This window comes from Asterias amurensis, chromosome 5 (assembly GCF_032118995.1).
Source record: "Asterias amurensis chromosome 5, ASM3211899v1".
NCBI classification, from domain to species: Eukaryota; Metazoa; Echinodermata; class Asteroidea; order Forcipulatida; family Asteriidae; genus Asterias; species Asterias amurensis.
This window is the reverse complement of record NC_092652.1, coordinates 17,528,348-17,551,530: the sequence shown is the minus strand read 5'-3', so window position 1 is coordinate 17,551,530 and position 23,183 is coordinate 17,528,348. Positions and strand designations below refer to the sequence as shown.

General features: G+C 40.3%; 1 protein-coding gene across 1 annotated transcript in view; it reads left to right on the top strand.

The window, feature by feature from the left end:
- LOC139937872 (dual 3',5'-cyclic-AMP and -GMP phosphodiesterase 11A-like) overlaps positions 1–23,183 on the top strand; it is a 115,278-nt gene that overhangs the window by 77,191 nt on the left and 14,904 nt on the right. Inside the window, exon 7 of the mRNA XM_071933244.1 lies at positions 13,108–13,251. Coding sequence (XP_071789345.1) covers positions 13,108–13,251 — 144 coding nt within the window. The remainder of the gene's footprint in view (positions 1–13,107; positions 13,252–23,183) is intronic.

Below are 23,183 nucleotides of genomic sequence, written 5' to 3'. Positions count from 1 at the left end.
TTCTAATGATGCATCAATTCAACAGTCTACAAGGCACGCTCAATGAAACTATTATACAACGTGCGATAAGTATTCACAAAATTGGACTAAAGTTTCGGGTGAACAGCCCTCAAGGGTTATACGATGCTTCCTCGGGAAAAGTGGTAAATTGTTGAGGATGGCAATTTTGATGTACGGAAAAAATTCCCGACCGGACGCTAGTTGTTGGGGAGGTGCGGTTAAAGGCAGTGGACACTATTGGTAATTACTCAAAATAATTATTAGCATAAAACCTTTCTTGATTACGAGTAATGGGGAGAGGTTGATAGTATAAAACATTGTGAGAACTGGCTCCCTCTGAAGTGACGTAGTTTTCGAGAAAGAAGTTATTTTCCACGAATCTGATTTCGAGACCTCAGATTTAGAATTTGAGGTCTCGAAATCAAGCATCTGAAAGCACACAGCTTCGTGTGACAAGGGTGTTTTTTCTGTCATAGTTATCTCGCAACTTCTACAACCAATTGAGCTCAAATTTTCACAGGTTTGTTACTTTATGCACATGTTGAGATACACTAAGTGAGAAGACTAGTCTTTGACAATTACCAATAGTGTCCAGTGTCTTTAAATGGACTCGAGGAAGAACCTGACAAGGATCCCAATTAAATGGAAACCCGATGCATTAGGTATAGGTTACTAACACGCTGAACTACAGATCAACATGAGTATTATTCAAAACCATGTTTGGCATTTCAGAGGAGACGAGAGTAATTGGAGATCATGAGCCCTCGCCCTTATTCAAGAGCCGTTGATATTCAACACGGGGGTGCAAGTGATTTTCAGCTTTATAAGGGAAAGAGAGAATCAATGACAGTGATTTGTTCACCAAGTTGTACTAGATCGAATTTTAACCAGCAGTTAGGGTTGTTAATTATTTGTCTGTAAGTCATGACGCTATGATTGTTTTCAGTAAAATATTGGATTTTGTCCAACCACTACAAACATGTCTCTCGGGACTTTATTAACCTGGTTTTCTGAAATGGGTTGATATAGTGAGCATTTTGAAAAAATGTATCTCAATCAGGGGAGGGGAGTCGTGCCATGCCCAGGAGGCATGATGAATTGCTTAAGGCAGCGTAATTAAATCCCCTCCCTTCCTTAAGACCCCTCCGACACCCACCCCCTTTGAATTCTTGTGGGTATTCATGTTGTTTGTGCATGCAAGGTTCTCCAATGTACGTGGTTGTGCCCATTGTATCACTCCTGCTACCCCATCTTCCCCTCCCTTACCGTTAATACTGATTGGATGAGGCTGCCTGATTACCCCCACCCTCTTACCCCCACCCCAGCCACCCTCTTTGACTTCTGGGGTGTTTTCTCCCAAATGTACCCGTTCACTCATTCTTCGTCTTCGGGATTTGTTTGTGCATGCAAGGTTCCCCAAGGTACGTGGATGTGCCCATTTTGCCACTCCTGCTACCCCGTCTACCCTCTTTACCCTCTGTTACCGTTAACACTGATTGATCAAGGCAGCGTAATTAAATCCCCCCCCCCCGCCTCAGCCACCCCTTTGACTTCTGGGGTGTTTTCTTTCAAATGTACACATTCACTCATTCTTTGTCTACGGGATGTTGTTTGTGCTTGGGTTGTTCCCCAAGGTACGTGGTTGTGCCCATTTTATCATCCCTGCGTCCCCGTCTCTCCCCTCTCTTATCGATTGATTGCCAGCTGCCTGACTGACTACATTCTCGATCAAGCGGAACTCTGTAAAGGTTAAAATGTGGAGATGTCAGAATGTGTTTATTCCAGATGTCATTTGGGGCAAGACGTTGCAATTTCTCTTCCTTACTCATAAGGAGACATTGATGACTGCCTCTTTGCGTCCCTGATAGATGTAATCTCCTTACTGGCTTATAATCACAACATACTGAGAGACATTATATTGGATTTTTCTCCGGAATGTAGCCAAGTATTACCGGCATGTATTAACATAGTCGCGACAGTTATTCGTTGTAAAGGCTCAGTCCTAGAACCATCTTTATTTTATTCCTCATCAGACAAAAATGGATTACAATGGTGAGAACGGAGAACACCAATGTATAAATACTCCTCACATGGAAATGCAATTTTTTTTCGGACGGTTAAGCCTTTTTGAAAACCCTCTTTTAAAACCCTGTAGTGCGATACACTGCCAGTAGCAACTGGCGTTTTGTCTCTGCATATGAATTTAGTTAAAATCCCAGTTTCCCTGACTTCTGAGAGAATACGCTTGAAAAACGCAATTTAAAGTTTTGAGTGACCAGAGCAAGAACGTTTACCCGCTGGTTTTATTTTTACAACATAGACTCGAGGGAGTTCTTCCATTGACTTGTAAACTTGTCGTGCCTGAATGAAGTCCTGGGTTGTTATACATAGTCTACAGTTCAGCAGGAACACTACATGGATGTCTCTTCAGTGTACCTTCTCTGCCTGAACTTATGTAAAATTGGTCGGTCCCTTATACACAGAGATCTGTTCTACCGTATTTAGTTAAGAAAATACGCATGAAAAAAACATAATTTAAGGATTTGATTGACCAGGACAAGAACGTTTACCCGCTGTTTTTTTTTACAACATAGACTGGTCCGCTGTCTCGAGGGAATTCTTCCATTGACTTGTAAACTTGTCGTGCCTGAATGAAGTTCTGGTTTGTTATAGTCTACAATTCAGCAGGAACACTACATGAATGTCCCTTCAGTATACCGTCTCGGTCTGTATGTTAATTGGTCGGTCCCTCATACACAGAAATTTGTTCTACCGTATTTAGTTAAGAAAATACGCATGAAAATCATCATTTAAGGATTTGATTGACAAGGACAAGAACGTTTACCCGCTGTTTTTTTTTACAACATAGACTGGTCCGCTGTCTCGAGGGAATTCTTCCATTGACTTGTAAACTTGTCGTGACTGAATGAAGTCCCGAGTTGTTACCTAGTCTACAGTTCAGTAAGGAACACTACATGGATGTCCCTTCGGTATACCGTCTCTGTCTGTATTTATGTTAATTGGTCGGTCCCTTATACAAGGAGATCTGTACTACCATATTTATTTAAGAAAATACGCATGAAAAACATAATTAACAGTTTTGTGTGACTAGGGCAAGAACGTTTACCCGCTTATTTTTTTACATCATAGACTGGTCCGCTGTTTCTCGAGGGAGTTCTTCCCATTTACTTGTAAACTGTTCGTGCCTGCGGGAAGTCCAGAGTTCTACAGTTCAGTATAACAACTACATGCATGTCCCTTTAGTACTTCAAGCTCTCTCTCTCTCTCTCTCTCTCTCTCTCTCTCTCTCTCTCTCTCTCTCTCTCTCTCTCTCTCTCTCTGTATTCATGCAAATTGCGTCGGTCCATGATTCACAGAGATCTGCATTAGCGTATTTTAATTTAGAATGGTACACATGCATTAATCTAATCAAGTCTGCTGGCTTTGTAGCCGGTGTGTACGTGTATCTGATCTTGGGGTCTCGATCTTTCCTTTCCTCATCAATGTTTCACCGCCAGCTTGGTTATCAGGTTGCTGTGGACGTGGTTGCATGTATTAATGGGATATTGATGAATAGAAATGGAACATGCAGTGACTTTAAGGCGGAGAGGATTTTACTTTGGGACCCTGGCCGGCATTGCAATTTGTAAAATGTTGACAACATGCTCAAATGAAGCAATGGACCCCTGCTAAACTGCTGTTGTATGAAAAAGGCTTAATAAGATGAGATATCGGTTGTGTGCTCCCATTCTCTATACGATAAGTGTACTTGATTAGTTTACGTGCATTACTGAATTAGCGGCTACAGCTACGGCTACGACTTCTGCTAAGGGTGTTGCTTTAAGGACGCCCTATATGTCGATGAATGATGACGCAGCAATCTAGCCGTAGCCATACTGTACACGGCCTAAAGAGTTGGGACGTGGGGGAGTGGTCTGTAGAACGTCAAAGAGATCAAACACCTGGACCCATTCGTTGGACAGATTGCATGTGATAATCGTGTAGTGCTATATCACATCATTTTGAGTCAAAAGTGTTTTTACCATTTTCTGACGAAAAGAGATTGTAGTGTTTCAGATATCAATCGGAAGAGAGCTGTCGAGTGCACAATATTACAATCCACTAACCCAGGTTAGGGTGCGATAAGAATACTCTGATCTGGGTCAGGATTAACCCGGATTGGATCTTAATTAACCCGCATGCATACTATACATCATTGTGGGAAAAAATAACCTCAAAACATGGGTCTTTATCGCCGATTAGAAGACTTTGAAACACTGTGTGTCAGGGAACATACAACTATCACTGTTTACGTTGTTCTGAGCATGCGCATAGTGCAAGTCTGCTGCCATCCAGCGTCGCTGACATTTAACACCAAGTAAATATAGAAATATTCGGGTTTTTGTTTTATCCTTGTATTCCATATTTCCCTCCAAGCCCCAATCAATATTGACATTTCCTGGAAGTCATCCACCATAAACCATAACAAAATCCATAACACAGCTGTCGTTACTGAATAATTTGTTCGAACGGGTGTGATTAAAACAGAGACTGGCAATCCACTACAAATTCTGATCAGGTGTCCCATGAAACGCCGCAATACCGATTGTGATTTCTGCTTAATACCTTTCAGGTGTTTTCAGCATTTTATGAGAAGAATGACCTTTAAGGGTTCAGGATATTCAAGTCGCTGCTTAAGCACCCCGGATTCAAATCACAACACACCCGTTGATCTTATAGTTCTCTCTGTTATAGTGCAGAGAGAAACACTCAACGGATGTCGTCAACCATTCATCACACTTTACATCTTCCCCATTCTCTCTTTAAAGGCTCTGGACAGTATTGGTAATTACTCAAAATAGTTGTTAGCAAAAAAATAGTAGCAAGAATTGGAGGGCTATATTGATAGTATAACAAGTTGTGAGAAATGGCTCCCTCTGAGGTAAGTCAATTTTGAGAAAGAGGTTATTTCTCACTCAGTAAAAAGATTTCGTCTGAAGCCTGTCACCAACAATGGCGGGTTTTTTTTTTTTCGTTCATCATTCTCTTGCAAATGAGATATTCAGTTGAGCCCAAATTGCAAAGGTTTGTTAATTTATGCATATGTTTAGGTACACTAAGTGAAAATACTGGTCTTTGACAATTTGTAGTCCATCCAGTGCCTTTACGAATCCCGGATTCAAATCACAACACACCCGTGATCTTTAGTTCTCTCTGCCACTGTAGATAAAAACACTCGATGGATGTCGTAAACCATGCATCACACTGTACATCTTCCCCATTCTCTCTTTAAAGGCTCTGGACACTATTGGTAATTACTCAAAATAATTGTTCGCATAAAACTTGCTTGGTAACGAGCAGTGGGGAGCTGTTGAGAGTATTCTGAGAAAGAGGTAATTTCTAACTCAAATAGTATAAGACTTCAGCTGAAGCCTTTTAGCGTGCATAGTCGATAAACAGTTTGAGACCAAATGTTCACAGGTTTGTTAATATTTTATGCATATGTTGGGATACATCAAGTGAGAATACTGGTCTGTGACAATTACCGAAGGTGTCAAGTGCCTTTTTAAAGGAACACCGGATTCAAATCAAACTGTACCCGTTGACCTTTAGGTTCTCTCTACTACTGCAGAGAAAAACACTCGATGGATGTCGTCAACCATTCATCACACTGTACATCTTCCCCATTCTCTATTTAAAATCCAGCTCAACGAGCTGAAGTGCTTTTAAAGGCACCAGACACTTTTGGTAATTGTCAAAGACCAGCAGTCTCTCTTGGTGTATCCCAAAATTAGCATAAATAACAAACAAATGAAAAGTTTGGACTCAATTGGTGATCGCAGTTGCTAGAGATGACAAAACACCCTTGTTGCATAAATGTGTGTACTTTCAGATGCAAAATAAAAGGCTTGAGCTGAAGCATTTTATTATTTGATTGAGAAATTACCTCTTTTCTCAAAAACTACGTTACTTGAGAGGTAGCCGTTTTTCACAATTGTTTTATACCATCACTAGCTCCCCATTCCTCGTAACCAGCAAAGTTGTAATGCCAATAATTATTTCGAGTAATTACCAATAGTGTCCAGGGCCTTCAGACACACACATTAACACCAAAGTCGGGTTTGGTCATTACGTTAGAGGACACCTATTGTATTTTCTGTTGTTCCTGTACGAAGCAATCCCGATTGGTTTTGTACACAAATGACTAAGGACCTATGAAAACAAAGAACCGACTAGTGAGGACCTATTGTCGCTATTGAAAACTGTCCCGTAAGGTAGGCCCAACAAACCCAAAGACGTTGCAATGGAACCACACTTGAGAAAAGAAAAAGCTGTCAAAAGAAACCGTAAGATCCTGATAAATAATGCACAGGAAAGATTCTAGTCCGGGGTTTCATATCTGCCACCTGCAAGGGTGGCTTGAGAGCGGGACTACTGGGGGTTAGCTCTGACTCGCACCTGCTGATGTTTGTAACAAGGTGCAAAGGTGTTAGACTGTTACCTTAGGTGCTAGACGGTAATGAGTGAATTATAAACATGCTGAGATCAATGGTCCCGTATAGTCAGAGCCCATTAGAAATGAACTCTTCAAACTACTGTTTAAAACACAGCAGTGTAGCAAGGGTCCGTTGCTTATAGTTTAAACATAATTGCGAAATGGCTCCCCGTGTGAAAGAGGACTCTCTGTGTCTTTAGTTTATAACTATATCTCATGTCACTATTTCACAACGGGAAAAGTATGTCGAGAAGCCATCTGTGTTTGGAGGATAATGTGGTTTGTTGTTTTTTTTTTTCAATTCAATTCAATTCAATTCAATTGTTTATTGTCACACATATGAAAACATATACAGTGAAATTCACTTCGGCTTGCAGAAAACCCTTAAAGTCACCTACTGGAAGTGGTATTTTGTCAAAATAAAGCTTTTGTCACTAAATATGTGTTTTGATGAGTGGAATACGAATAAACAATTAACTAAGGTTAAAACAAATTAGTTTCCATGTTATTTACAAACTTGGAAAAAAGCCCGAAATAATAGATCTAGATTTCTTTGGAACCTGTGCAGCATAAAGTTTATCCAAAGCAGGAAGCTCACGACCAATAATAAAGCTAGCAGGGTCGACTACAGGATTGAGGCGTTTTTGGTCATCTGCCGTGGTGTTGCCATACCAGACAGTGATCGAGAGTGTCAAAATACTCTCAAAAATTCCTTCAAAAAAGTCATAAAACATGTGTGGGCTTACCAGTAGTTTTTGTCGGCCACTCAGTATTAACACAGCATTATATAGCCTTATAGGACAACCACAGTATGAAATAATGTACAATTAAGCATTGATGATAATGTTTTGGTCTACCTTTAGAAAGTCAATCCTGAAACCACGGTTGGACGTTGTCATGAAAGATCCGAAAAAAATCCAGCCAGTAAACAGAATATACATATAAATTTTCAAAATAGAATTCGAGATGGATGGATTTTTGTACCTAAAACCAGGTCAGCCTTTCTCCAGACACGTACCGAGATGTTTTCATATCCAAGGGAAGACGTTCAACCAAAGAACATCACCGCAAAGAGTTCTGTTACTCAGCACATAAAGAAAAGCCTTTCTCAATGCTCTCAGCTTTGTCCAAGTGTGAAGAACAGCCTCCTCTTCCGAAGCAGCACACTGACCTTTGGATGCAGCCACATATACCCCTTCTGTGAACCCGCCGATGAAAACGACAAAAGTACGGGGGCTATATTTCGGAGGGCCTGGATCGATTTGTCTCGCTGGAATACGCTCCCCCGGGGGCGAGGTTGTGTAATAGGACCCATGTAGAGGATGCCCTACTCCTACAGGTGCATGCTAACCAGATGTACCTTTAAAGGAGATAGTAAATATGACGTAAAGCTTTGGTGAGGAATGTACGTTCATGGATCAAGTGGTGGTATTAGAAGGCATGCAGTGCTTGAAACAACTCTTTTCGTTTGAGGTTGTCTACCAATTTGAACCGAGGAGTTGTAAAACAAATGGGTTAATGAGGCCCCCCCCCCCCTTCTTACGCCTGTGCGTATGGGGACTCTTCGGTTTAAGGGGGCAGAGGGGTTAGTTTGCCAGAAATGTAAAACATCTTGTACAAGTTTCTTTTTCTTCTTGCTTCTTGCCCCATTGGTTGCCCGAATTTGCCCAGCCCCACCCCACCCCGACTACTGGGTGGTACGCCTTTATGCCTCCTCCTGGCTGTTCAAGTAAGAAATATTTTTGGGCAAACTTTGTTGGTTAAAACATGGCATGGTTCATCAGAACACAAGGGGAACGCCCAATAAATTAAGCCATTTGTGGAGATGTTTATCCTTTTACACCGACACATGTAACAAAATTGTAAAGAGGGTCCCCTATTTCCGAGGCATTCTCTGTTTGCTCCTGTGTACAACCCTAATCAGAGTTCTATTAGTCTGTGCAGCATTGCACATTCGCTCTGCAATGTCTATGCTTGGTCTCTCTTCACATTGGTAATGATTATCAACGTGCTCCCTATGCAGAGTATAGACGTTTTTCATGCTGCCAACATCTTGGTCATGTTCCTTGTATCGAATAGCAGTAATGAATGCTAATAATCATTTTGCAATTAGGAACCTGACTACTTTGTGTGGTCTTCCAGCCTCGGTTTGGTAACATTGATATAAGGGGAGAAATTCAAGATAGTTGCACCGTGAGTAAGGTCTATTGCCCCACCCTAAGGATTGCAAATTTAATTTGATTTTACTGCTACGATGGTGGCCTCCTTCTGACATTGCCAGTAGGCATATACTTTAATATGTTTGTTGCCAAAGTGTATCCATGTCTCATCTTACCATATGATATAGTACCTGTTCCCCTTCTTGGACCCGTAATTCGAACCGCACTAAACGAAGTTGAGATCAGAACCCAGGGGGACTAATTTTGACCCACTAATTTTGACCCACGGGACCATCGTATAACCATTGAAGGTGGTTTTCCCCCTCCCCAAACGTCATTCCTATTTTGGGAATACTTATCTCCATTGTATAATAGTTTCATTGAATGTGCCTCGCAAGACTGTTGAACTGATGCATCATTAGAATAAGTGCTTTCTCCGGATGGCCATTTTTTTTTCTTCTGTAGTACAGAATTCTCATCCTTTAAACAAAATTCGTGATTTTGTTTTTAAAGGCAGTGGACACTATTGGTAGTGACTCAAAATAATTATAAGCATGAAACCTTACTTGGTAACGAATAATGGGGAGAGGTTGATAGTATACAAATATTGAGTGGCTCAGAGTGGAATGGGAGGAATATTATCGCAAGGTGAAATTTGGACTGTTCCATTTCACGAGGCGAAGCATAACATTGCGAAAAATCACACAAATTATTGCCAACCAAAAATCAATGTACAAATAACAATGTACAAATCGGATCACAACCTTTTGCACAGGTGCTCCTTTGTTTTAGCAGCGCGCGCGGCGGCGCTGTACTACTCAAAACATTGGAAACAAGGATGATCCTAACTGTTGAGTGGGAAATGCTATTCCCCATGGGCGAATAGGTCTTTTTGATCGCCGGTGCGGATGGGAGTAATAGTGAATGTTACATGAAGTAAGTTCCACCAATCAAATGACAAGGATCTGTATATCAGTTATATAATACGGCTCCATCTGAAGTGACGTAGTTTTCGAGAAAGAAGTAATTTTCCACGAATTTGATTTCGAGACCTCAGATTTAAAATTTGAGGTATCGAAATCAAGCATCTGAAAGCACACAACTTCATGTGACAAGGGTGTTTTTTCTTTCATTATTATCTCGCAACTTCAACGACCAATTGAGCTCAAATGTTCACAGGTTTGTTATTTTATGCTTAGTGTTGAGATACACCAAGTGAGAAGACTGGTCTTTGACAATTTTATCAATAGTGTCCATTGTCTTTAAGGTTCTTGAATCGATTAGGAAGAAAAAATCCCCCATTGAAAAGCACTGTCAACCGGAGGCAATTTTGTTTTTTTCTGTACATCAAAATTGCCTCCGGTTGACAGAGTTCGTTCTTAATGGAATAGGAAAGTGTATACCATTTATTTTATACAACCATGTGTAATGTGTGCTTGCTATTCTTCCATTTACTCAAACAGACGCATACGAAGAATTGATTTGATTTATTAGGGAAAGGTTGCTGTTAAGGAGCAAGAACCCTTATATGTGATAATAATTTGTATAGTGCCCTTGGTTATGGGTGATTTCTCAAGTTTCTTATGGTGTTTTTCTGCCATTTTATAGAATTTTTACACAAACAATATAGTAAACAAACTCTTGGATTAGAATTTACCCGGGACATGTAACAAAAGGTTGAAGTGCATCCCGTATTTCCGAGACATCCTTCCAAGGCATCCTTTGTTTGCTCATGCGTACACCACCGATGAGAGTTGTTCTATAAATCATTTAGTTTTTTTCAGCATTGCGGGGGAACACTGAAGTTTTGTACTCGGGCAAGGACGGTTATGTTATATTTATAGTGCCCTTGGTTTTGGGTGATTTCTCAAGCTATTTTATGGTGTTTTTTTTTTTTCCTTTCCCTTTTGTAGAGTTGTTCATTTAAACATGAACTCACGCACAGAAATGATTTAAATTCCGAATACCAAATTTACCCAGTTGATCCGGAAACTGGTTTAAATGGATTTCAATCCTAGGTGCCAAGGCTCTATAAAAAGATGGCGGGCAACTTTTGCCTTTTGAAGGCACTTTTAGTTGTGTGGCAATCATGGGGGGGGTACCAAGGTAAATCTCATGAGGGCTTTGTAGCTGATGCTATAGATTACATTATGTTGGCGGCAGACCTGATCAACAATTCAAGGCTCGTGTACAAATGCACGTATGCGAAAATCTGTACGTGTTTCAATGAGTGTTTTTTGCCGAATATTTTGATTCAGAAATGGGTCGGGTCAGGCTCCTTTGTGATACAGAATTCGGGTCAACTCTGACCCGGGAGTTTTTTTAGAGTGCCAAGTGGAATGTAAAAAGATACTAAGACGCACGGTTGCAATATCCCAACAGCCAAGCTTTATTCAAACGAAACATATACTCGTTTAAAGTGTATGAAGCAAGTTGTTACTGAGATCCAGTAGATTGTGGGGTTTTTTTTTTGTCCAGTGTTAAAGGAAGTAATTTATTGGTAATTACTCAAAAATTAATTACCATAAATGGTATACTTGGTTAGAGCCATCATACACTTTCGGAACAGGAAAAAAAGTTCACAGATTTACAGAAGGTAAATGTGAAAGACTTATCTTGAAATATTATTCCATGAAATGCTTTACTTTTTGAGAAAACATTAAAACAATTATCAATTCTCGTTGTCGAGAATTACAGATTTATTTTTAACACAATGTCATATCACGGCAAAACGTCGGGAAACAAGGGTGGGTTTTCCCCGTTATGTTCTCCGATGACCGATTGAGCCTAAATTTTCACAGGTTTGTTATTTTTTTATATAAGTTGTGATACAAGAAGTGTGGGCCTTTGGACAATACTGTTTACCGAAAGTGTCTAATGTCTTTAAGAACACAGGATAGCTCGGTTTGTGTTATTAAACATTGCCAGAAACTACTGTCTTTGAAGGGGAATTTTTCACACACAAATTTGAATCTGAGAAAGACTTCAGACATGAAGTCTTTCGCTGTTATCTGAAGCACGCAATTCTGTGCAACAAAATTAATTTTTCTTGCATTGTTTTTTTACAACTTCGGTTGCCAGTTGATCCCAAATTTTCACAGCTTTGCCATGTTATGCATAATGTTAAGGCACACTAAGTGAGGATACTTGTCTTTGAAAACTAAAACAAGTATCCCTGCCTTTAAAAAAAAACTTAGATCCCCACTCGATTCCCCAATCCAATACCGATATATTCCCGAACCTACATGCTGATCACCCAACTTCCCCTCTTGTCATATCGTTACTTCCAAATCATCAAGCTAATCAAAAAATCCCACACATGTCAACTATTAAACAAGAAACAGTAGAGTGTATGGTATAACATTTAAGTCACTTCACTATATAGGAGAGCGGGGCGGATAATACAGACCCAGAGTGCAGTGTCGTTCTGTAATTTCACCAAAATGGATATCTTGTTACAGAGGTATAATAATAGCACCGACGCACATCTGTGCCTCAAGTACATGTAAGATGGCCGTTAAAGTGCATTCGATTACGGCGTACTCGCTCCCTATTAAAGAGAGGCCACTCTCTGAGTGATTCTTTTACTGCACTGATTTGATTGATTTGATTTGGGGTGGTGGGGATCTGATAAATTATTTATGAGTGAGGTGATAGTCTGTGACTATGGTTCGATCGTCAAGGTGTATGTTCCCTTGAGGGTTATACACAGTGTTATGCTCGGGTGTATCATGTACGACTGTGAATATATCTTGGTATTATTGCGTGGTTTATTGCAGGAATAAAAACCTTCACAGCCTTATTGAGGTTGAATTGAGTCTGAGTTTGACAATATTAAGAAGAGTTAAACAATATAAAACATTAAAGTAGACAAAGGCTATGGAGCATTTTGTTTAGACATAAATGAGTAAAAAAAAATAACGCCAAACTACAACTACACTCAGACATGAGCAACAATGACAGAAACTCGGACATGGGCAGCAATGTCAGCAACAACTCCCAAAACTGACGTCTGTGCGGCACCTAAATGTAGCCCGAGCCCTAAATGTAGCCTGACCTAAATGTAGCCCCAAACATGTACCTAAATGTAGCCTGAACCTAAATGTAGCCTTACCTAAATGTAGCCCGGACCTAAATGCAGCATAGGTACATGTTGGGGCTACAATTAGGTACATGTTTGGGGCTACATTTAGGTCAGTACCCAAATCCTTTAAGCTTTCCTGTGAAAAATTGTGAAGGTGCACTCCACAATGACAAAACACCTCAAACATATTGTAATGTTTGTTTAGCGAAAAACACCATGAACTAACTATGATTACTTGCAATATATACTACGTGGAATATTGACTGTTACCCATTTCTGCTTAATATTATTTTCATGTACTGAGCAAAAATGTCTTCCATTGGAAACTAAAGATGTAACACAGCGTCCCTTTTAAACCTACTTTCCAGGCGTTCACGATATTCTGCGGCTTGGGAATCAACAACACGCTGATGTACAACGAGGTAGCCAAAGCTATGGCCCGTCAGAAGGTGGCGCTAGAGGTCTTATCTTACCATGCGTGCAGCACGTCGCATGAAGTGGAATCACTCAAGGTAACTTAATATGATAACCAGACCCCTTGCATGTGACGTCACAAGTCTAACATAGCCCCTCGTTGAGGTCAATGAGAGATATCGTTGGGTGAGAGTTGACCGCAGAGCTTGCACTCGTGCATTGTCCATTTTTATGATGCTGCTAAAAGGCACCGGACACTATTGGTAATTACACAAAATAATTGTTAGCATAAAAGTTACTTGGTAAAGAGCAACAGAAAACTGTTGATAGTATAATAACACGGTGAGCAACGGCTCCCTCTGCAGTAACGTAGTTTTTGAAGTAATTTCTCGGTAAATTATGTTAAATGACTTCGAGTCCTCAAGCGTGAGGTGTCGAAATCAAGCACTTGAAAGCACACAACTTCGTGCGACAAGGGTGTTTTATCCCCTCATTATTCTCTCGCAACTTCGATGACCGATTGAGCTCTTTGACAATTACCAAACGTGACCATCAGGTCCTTTAACGGCCGCTGTGTACTTACATCACGGGGTTTCCATTGCATAGCGCTGCTAACCGTAGGCACACTAAAAAAATGCATGCTAACCTTCATGTGCTTACTGTTTTAATATGAATGACGTCACAATGCAAATCCATGGTGAACGCACACACTGGCCGCTTTACTTTAATGCCAACCCGTGAAACACGCTGACACTCACTGGCAGAACTTTCTGCTATATTTGGCACGACAATTTTTGTTTGCCGACAGCGCGATGAAGTTTGCCTCAGGTTTCCATTGGCTGTCTATCTATCTATCTATGCTTGTACTCATCGACGCCTTTCAGCAACTGAAGATGGCGGCCAATGTAAGAATTCTCACATTACACACACACCCCGGATGCAACCAATGAAAACGTGTGCACGTCACGCACGAACGCCAAGACAATGATATATTCTAAGTTTGATCTCAGTGATTGAGCTGTCGTTTTAGGTTGTGAAGTAATCCCCAAGGGATATGTATTATTATCAACAGTTGTATGTTTCTGGGAAATGTTTTCGTAGCCTATGTGCTAATAATTTAAAGCGGTTGTTTGGGGCAAGTTGTGAAGTGTTAGCCTGAACATCTGACGTCACACTTCGACACTTCAATATCGCGTGGTGAATACAAAACTAACACTACAAGATGTACGGATATTATGCACAGGTACGTCTGCACGCAGGCGATCGAAAGTGCGAGCTGACAAATTACGTCACCCTCGGACCAATCATAATACGGATATGGAAAGCTTACGTAACTACATATTTATCTAATGAATTGTTTTGGCCTATTAGACCAGTGCATGTATTTATGCAAAGACAGGGGACCATGTCTAAGAGTTTAAAGGCAGTGGACACTATTGGTAATTACTCAAAATACATAATGGCATAAAACCTTACTTGGTGACGAGTAATCGGGAGAGGTCAATGGTATAAAACATTGTGAGAAACGGCTCCCTCTGGAGTGCCATAGTTTTAGAGAAAGACGTAATTTTCCACGAATTTGATTTCGAGACCTCAGATTTAGAACTTGAGGTTCCGAAATCAACCATCTAAATGCACACAACTTCGTGTGACAAGGGTGTTTTTTCTTTCATTATTATCTCGCAACTTTGATGACCGATTGAGCTCAAATTTTCACAGGTTTGTTATTGTATGCATATGTTGAGATACACCAACTGTGAAGGCTAGTCTTTGACAATTACTAATAGTGTCCACTGCCTCAAGAGTTTGTGACATCTACATAGTGAAAAGCTGTATTAGAATTTATGATGAGCCGATTTCATCAATAGTCGTAAAAAGATTGAAATCTTCATTGTGACTATTATCCATTATGTTTTCTTGGCAAAGAAAGAGTCCAGTAAAGAATTTCGTCTGAGCCGAAGCCTCAATCAAATTGGTGGATTTGAAAATGCCACCAACTTTAAATTTGCTCATTCAGATCGTACTAAGAAATTGTTTCTGCGCAGTATAAACATTTTTGTCAGCGCAGTACAATGAAAATGCAATCTTTAAAACATGGCAATGATGTATAGGTTTTGTAGGTTACAAATTAATTTTAATTGTGGTAGGTTGAGTTAAGGATTCTTCGATGAAAGGCTATATTAGCTTGAATACTCTCCATTTTTGTTGGTACTGTAAAGGCACAGAGGTCGATTTCACAAAGAGTTAGGACTAGTCATAACTTAGGACTAGTCCTAGGAGATATACAAATTGCATGTGTATTCCTAAGTTAGGACCAGTAACCGGTCCTAACTCGAGATAAGACTTGTCCTAACTCTTTGTGAAATCCACTCCCTGGACACTTTTGGTAGTTGTTAAAGATCAGTCTTCTAACTTGGTGTATCTCAACATATTCATAAAATAACACACCGGTAAAAATTGGAACTCAATTGGTCGTCGAAGTTGAAAGAAAATGATGAGAATAATGAAAGAAAAAAACAACCTTGTTGCACAAATTTGTTTGCCTTCACATGCTTGATTTCGATACATCAGGTGAGGTCTCGAAATAAACTCGAACATTTTAGTGATAAATTACTTCTTTCTCAAAAACTACGTTACTTCAGAGGGAGCCGTTTCTCACAATATGTGTACAACCAACAGCTCTCCTGTGCATGTTACAAATACGTTTTTATGCTAATAACTGTTTTGAGTAATAGTGTACAGTGCCTGTAAGCGAAACGTGGACATATAAGACACATGCGTCATTATGTCTTGTGGTAAACATTTTTGTTGACGAAGGAGCTTTTGGCAATTAAATATAATGTTGAGATGTACGTGCATCATTGTCAACATCTCTTTATTGTATTTCAAATTAATCCAATATGTTTCCCTAGGCCGGTGCTAATATTAGAATTTGTATCCACAGTACAAATTAAAACCATGGAATAACTTACTAAAAAAAATACAAATCAGAGCCAAACAATGTAAAAGCTCGCATCGTATGCCTAACATATTGAATTCTGGTTGATTTAATCGTGATTAATTCAATTGTTTGCCATTGAACAGCAGATTAATGGTCAATATTCCTGTCGTCATTGAATTAAAAAGAACTAAGCAAGATTTTGTTTGCCAACGGGACAATAGAAAACTGTGATGAATACAATTTCATCAAACACACAATCGCGCGATTTGTTCTGAAATGTAATCAAGATGCGTTGTAGTGGGAGTTGGTTTACCTCGCTGTCGGCGTCTCTTGAGGCACAGCATTGCCACTGAAGGCCGATTCAATATTTTGCTACAACTGAGCACTCCCAAACGATTACATTTTCAAGCAGAAAGTATGTCCTAAAATTGTTTTCCTTAACAATCTTAGCAAGATTAAAGACACTGGACACTCATGGTAATTGTCAAAGACCAGTCTTCTCACTTGGTGTATCTCAACATATTATGCATAAGATAACAAACCTGTGAAAGTTTGAGCTCAATCGGACATCGAAGTTGGGAGATAAATAATGACAGAAAAACACCTTGTCACACGAGGTTGTGTGCTTTCAGATGCTTGATTTCGAGACCTCATATTTCTCGAAATCGAAATCAAATTCGTGGAAAATTACTTAACAGGGAGCCATTTATCACAATGTTTTATACTATCAACCTCTCCCATTGCTCTTTACCAAGTAAGGTTCTATGCTAATAATTATTTTGATTAATTACCAATAGTGTCCACTGCCTTTAAGCAGAAAGTATTTCTTCAAAAAAAAGAAAATCCTTAGCAACCTTAGCAAGATTTAGCAGGAAACCAGTCAAAGGTTGTACATGTAACATGGCTTTTTAGCTGATAACCTTGTCTTGATAAGCATCATCAGCTCTGAGAAATTTACTAGAAACCTCATTTCAAAATTGTTAAACCGGCAGCTGCAATATTGAAACATGTTGGTGCCTTTATTCACCCACAGGCATGACACATTGGTGTAAATAGTGAAGTCCTATTCGACAGCTTTAATTTATCACGGTCCACAATTTCAATATGTTTTTTTTTTTAATATCTGGACTTCTCTAGCGCGAGAGATGTGTGTTCTGCAACGTGGGAGGGAAGTATAGACTTGATACAAGTCCCAATCCCGTGAGAAGTCTTCTATTTTCAGTCCCATCGCCTAACATCAGAAAACTCCGACCTGTGCCGCGCCATTCTCAGGACCACAAAAGCTCTTTGTTAGGGAGGTTTGGCTGCACGTTAAGCGAGCAAAAACGTGGACGTGAACGTCGGAAAATGTTGTTGTAAAAATCTGACGTTTTAAGCATACGTGAACTTACCAGATTTCACGTCAGGTATAGGTACGTGCAGACGTCATGCGTGAGCATCAAATAAGCCCAAAGTGGTGACGTCAGCTAAATACGGTACCATTTTCTGACGTTCACGTTCACATTTTTGCTCGCGTAACGTGCAGCTAAACCTCCCTATTGGCGGCGGACAAGCTTAGGGACCTCTCGCACGAGAACGGGGCTTGAATCAAGTCTAGGGGAAGGGTTGCGAGTGACATCTAAGGGAGAGTAGTGTTGTCCCCATGTTTGACATGTTGACTGATTCCATTCTGAAATCTAATTAAACGAACTGTGTTTAATGGGGAGCGGGAATTGCAAGTGATTGTATTAACCTTTTGATGAAGATTGAGAGTGACCTGGTGGAAATGTGTGTCAACTTCTAGTTATTACATGTCACATGAGGGAGAGTAAATTGTAGCTGTATTCTTGGGTGGAGAAGAGGAAATGTATGGCCTTATTAACCTTGATAACAACATAATGCTGTGTGGTGTGTCACAGCCGAGCGGTTACGAGCCCATGGACTCAAGCTCTGGTGTTTCTGATACGCCCCATGTTATAGTGTTCTAACCTTAGCGTGTAAAACACCATGCGTTTATTCGGAATATTTGTCGGAGCATAGCGGTATCGGATTATAGAGGAGTCACCCTTTCTGATCAGCAGAGTTGGGGTTCGAGCCCCGGTCGCGGCACATGGTTGTCCTTCGGATTGGGCATTAAGTCGTAGGTCCTATGTCCTATGATAGGTAGTACACGTATAAAGAACACTATGGAAGAGGGGTAAACCCGGGGTTAACCCGGGGTTAACCCGGGGTTAACCCGGGGTTAACCGTGTGTAGCAAGCACCCTTGTGGACAGGTTTCCTCAGGCTTGCAGCTGTGATTAAAGTTCACTCATGGGGCATCACTGTTTTTATGTCCAGAATACTAATATTTGCCTATTAAGAAAGCAGTAGATTCTTAAAGGGTAACCGTTAGCCGCGACCTCGTTTGACCTCACGAGAGAGGGTCAATTTATATTTACATTCAACCCTATGGGACTCTTTATTGGTGACGTCAAGCGAGGTCGAAGCTACACCAGTTACCCTTTCGTGTCTGTCAACCGTAGCTGGGGGACCATTCACAGTAAATTGTTTCCGTTCCTTCGGTCATTCATTAACTAGATGGCGTTAAATATAACATGCTCGTCGCGGTACATCCGTCTCGTTTTGTGCCGTAAATTCCCAATCAAATCAGTGGAGCAAACCGAGACTGTGTTGGCATTACAAAGTTGTTCGACCCTCTCTTGGGATTTCGGTTTTTTACTTTTTTGAAAATCTGCAGGATTTGTATTTTTAAGGTGAGGGCTAGACTTAACTGATTTGGGCTGTCCACCTATACCAACAGGGGCACGTTGCAATGTACTTTGGGCTGAAACGGGGTTATACCATTCACAGTTCGTAACGTTGTGGGCATCATCCACTATGCGTACCGTCAGCTATGAGCCTTAGGTTTTTTTTAAACACAGTGTAATTTAGTTTGGGTTCGATGGATGACAAATTTAACATTGTAAATTATATAAGCTACCATTTACCGTGTATTTCGTGTATATAAATATATTGGCTGTGCAACTCAGTGAAGCCTTCCCAAAGCTTTTACCATAGGGATAATTGTATATTTTTTCAGTTGGATTCGAAACTCAGCATGGTTGGAAAACAGTCAAATTAGGTCTACGAAGAAACCAAATGATTATTTCTCGCTCTATCTCTTTTTGAACTGTTAATTTTCAGATCTCAAGCTGGGGTTTAATGGGAATATATAATCAAAGCCTTAGCAACATGAGGAATAATGACTGCCTTTACAATATTATAGTTCAAGATCTTATACCCAATAATAACAAGGCACTGCTGCTTTTTGTGAGGGCCTGCCTAAAAAAACAATCCAAAGGAAAGTTCAAGTTTTTCTTCCAGGAAGGTTTTATTTAGGCCGGCCACTTTAAGAGTAAGGCATTTAATAGTAACGTGCCATCTCTCTGGGAAGTGGGAGCCGTCCAACCGTTGCCGAGACATTTTAGCTTGATATTATTTCCAGGTCCCCCATATTTATTCTCGACTGCACTTTGCTCGTTATACATTGTCCGTACCATTTGAGGGTGTTTTCTTCTTTTCTTACCCCTGCCTGTGAGATGTCAGTAACTCAACTCCAATGCCAATGGTTATGTCTGCTGAGATATAAAGCCCTGTCATAATGTATCTGGGCAAGTCTACTCTTTGAGTGCTATGGGGACTGGAAGTTGGGTAACCTGACGACGGGTGAGACTTGATCAAGGCTGCCATGTATAAATTGACACACTCCGGTGCGGGGGTTACTTAAGTGCCTGACTGTATTATTCGGCAGAGAATGTGAGAGACAGAAAATCATTAAGGTTTGTCATCCATTGTGGTTAGATTAGTTTACCGTGAGAGCTGTAGCACTTTCTTCAAGAGAATAGGGTCTGAAATAAAGCTACAATCAAATCGGTATGCAAAGTCAGGCATGACCTTCTAGAATGGAATTTCAAAATGAGCGGCCCACCATGTTTAAAGGCATGACGCAACATTGGAAACAGCGCAAGTACGTGTTTAGATATAGCGCCCCTATGTGTGGGCTTATTTTTGTTTACCTCGCCATCTTTGTCGTTGCTTTTTACTCCATCAGTATTAAATTAAAGTCCTTTTGTATAAGCATTTTAATTTGTATTCTGCAGTGGCTACCTTGTGTTGTTGCATCCATCTCCTTACATTGGTATTGTAGCAGCAATAACAAATGCAGGAGATCACCCTAGGAAACAAAACTAATTCTGAGTGATTAACAGCAAAGTGTCATTTAGCCACCGACGGATCAAAACTATAATATTATGTCAAATCCTTCTTTCCCCGTCGATAAAACACTTTTAGCTACAAAATACCATTCTACATCTGTATCTGGTATCCTTCTTAGTTTTTGCTAAGCATGAAACTGTCATGTGTGGGTCATGGTTGTTAACAGTTGTTAGTAGTTTCTGTTGGTTATAAACAAACTGCACACGGCCCATTTTCATAGCGCTGCCTAACGGTTAGCAAATTTTCGTGCTTACTGTAGCAGAAAAATTTGCTTAAGCCTTAGCGGCCATATTGTGTGTTTACCGTGGATTTGCATTGTGACGTCATCGATGTTCGTGCGGTTAGCACCGGACGGTTAGCATTCCTTTTCGTGTGCTTACGGTTAGCAGCGCTATCAAATAGAAATTGCAAAGTAAACACAAAATCGGCCGCTAAGCAGCGCTATGAAATTGGGCCCTGGTTGGCGTGGACGGCCGATTGATATATATAACAACATTTTGAATTTCCATTCTGGAAGGTCATGCGTGATTTTGCATACCAACTTGATTTAAGCTGTGTTTAGACTACCAACACATTCACTTATGTTAACAGAATCTGATCTGATGTTGCGGCCAAACTCAGCATTTTTTACCAACTTTCATTAAATGAAATACCTCCCATGATTGGTGGCGTTGTTTACAACGAATTCGAATTGTGTGACATTGCTACAAACTACGGCCATCCATTTTGTGTTGCACTCATGGCGCCCCACAGTTTGCCAACCTCGGTTGGTGAAAACTCGGGCTGTGACGTTGCAGTGTATATTTAACTGTCATAGATTCTGGCTGGAACTCATAGGAACTAAACTACCTTCTTTAAAGACAGTGGACACTATTGGTTATTGACAAAGACCAGTCTTCTCACATTGTGTATCTCAACATATGCATAAAATAACCAACCTGTGAAAATTGAAGCTCAATTGGTCTTCGAAGTTGCGAGTTGTGTGCATTTAGATGGTTGATTTCGAGACCTCAAGTTCTTAATCGGAGGTTTCGAAATCAAATTCGTGGAAAATTACTCATTTCTCAAAGTATGGCACTTCAGAGGGAGCCACTTCTCACAATGTTTTATACCTTCAATCTCTCCCCATTACTCGTTACCAAGTAAGGTTTTATACTAATAATTATTTTGAGTAATTACCAATAGTGTCCACTGCCTTTAATATTCCTTTAAAATATAAATATCTAGGTCCCCCCAAATATGACTTGTCAGTTTATCAGTCTTGTCGTAACCGTCATTTAAGGCAGTTGACAATGTAGCGTGTGAGTAAGGGAGGGTTGGAAAGTAAAAAAAGAGAAGGATTTCACACGCTGGTTATTAAACACTCCTCTTCCCTTGTTATTTCAGCGGGCCCTGGCGATCACAAGGCCTGCAGAGCACCTGGAACTCAATGTTGTTGAGACATTGATTAAATGTCCCAATGCGTGGAGGCATCTTCTTCATCGTTCAATGTCTACACTTATAAAACTGTTGCTTTTTTATTACTGCTATTTCTTAAAGGCACTGGACACCATTGGTAATACTCAAAATAAATGTTAGCATCAAAACTTACTTGGTAACGAGTAATTGAGAGCTGTTGATGGTATAAAACATTGTGTGAAACAGCTCCCTCTGAAGTAAAGCGTAGTTTTTGGAGAAAGAGCTAATTTCTCACTCAAATATTAGAAGACTTCGGGCCTGAAGCCTTTTATTCGGCATCTGAAAAAACACACATTTTGGCATTAAGGGTACTTGTTTTTTAAGTGTTCTCTTGCAACTTCGATGACCAATTGAGTCAAACTTTTCACAGATGTGTTATAATATGTATATGTTGGGATACACCAAGTGAGGATAATGGTCTCTGTCATTTACCAAAGGAATCCAGTGCTTTTAAATGTTTAAGTCGGGAGTTAATTTAAAATAATTCCAAGCCCCAGGATAATCAAGGTCCAAGAACGCAGGTCTTTTGAAGTCGGATGATGTTTCAGGCTGCAGTTTGTTGTACACAACTTGCATTTGAAGCAAAGTGATCATAACAATGGGAGACTTTTGGACGCTAGGTGGCAGCAGATATACCAGGTAAATTTCCATTGTTTACGTAGTTCTGAGCGTGCGCACATGACCGAGAACAATGGATTTTACCTGGTAAGTCTGCTGCCACCAAGCATGCCAACAGTCTCCCATTGTTGTAACTTTTTCTGTAAAATGTTGCCGTGACGAATCAAGGGCCTTTTCGACACCATGAGAATAGGCCGGGTTTGGGCTAAGGCATGGGATCCATTCTCGTGTACGTTAAGTGCACGTTTATTCGAAATTACCGCGGAAGCGGAAGCCGTGGTTTCGAAAAGGCAACGCGTGGTATATAATGGACCCAGCCAGAGGGGTTGTGGCTGCTATAGATTGGTGACTTGAAGGCCAAATGATTTCATAGGACAAAATTACTGTGTCATGATTGGTCTGTTCCGAAGAGATGTGGGTTGTCAGCTAAATACAAGCAGTAAATTGTATTTTTCATTGTCTGCTGCTGTGGCATTGTGTGAATAATTGATGTAATGTTGGTTTATTCACAAATCACAAAGTAAGGTTTATGTACGTAAAAAACCTTTAGTGTATTTTCCAAACCCTTGAAGAAACACAGAAAACAAATCTGTGCAGTTTGATAGAACAGACCTCTGTTCCCTCCTGCAACGAAAACATTGATAACCGACTGTTGTACGACTGTTGCAATTCGGTTATTCTGTTAATCGAAACCGAAAAATCGTAACAAGAGGTTGTTATACCTCATGATTTTGAGCTTCAACAACAGGCATATAATATTCATAGCAGATTTCCGGCA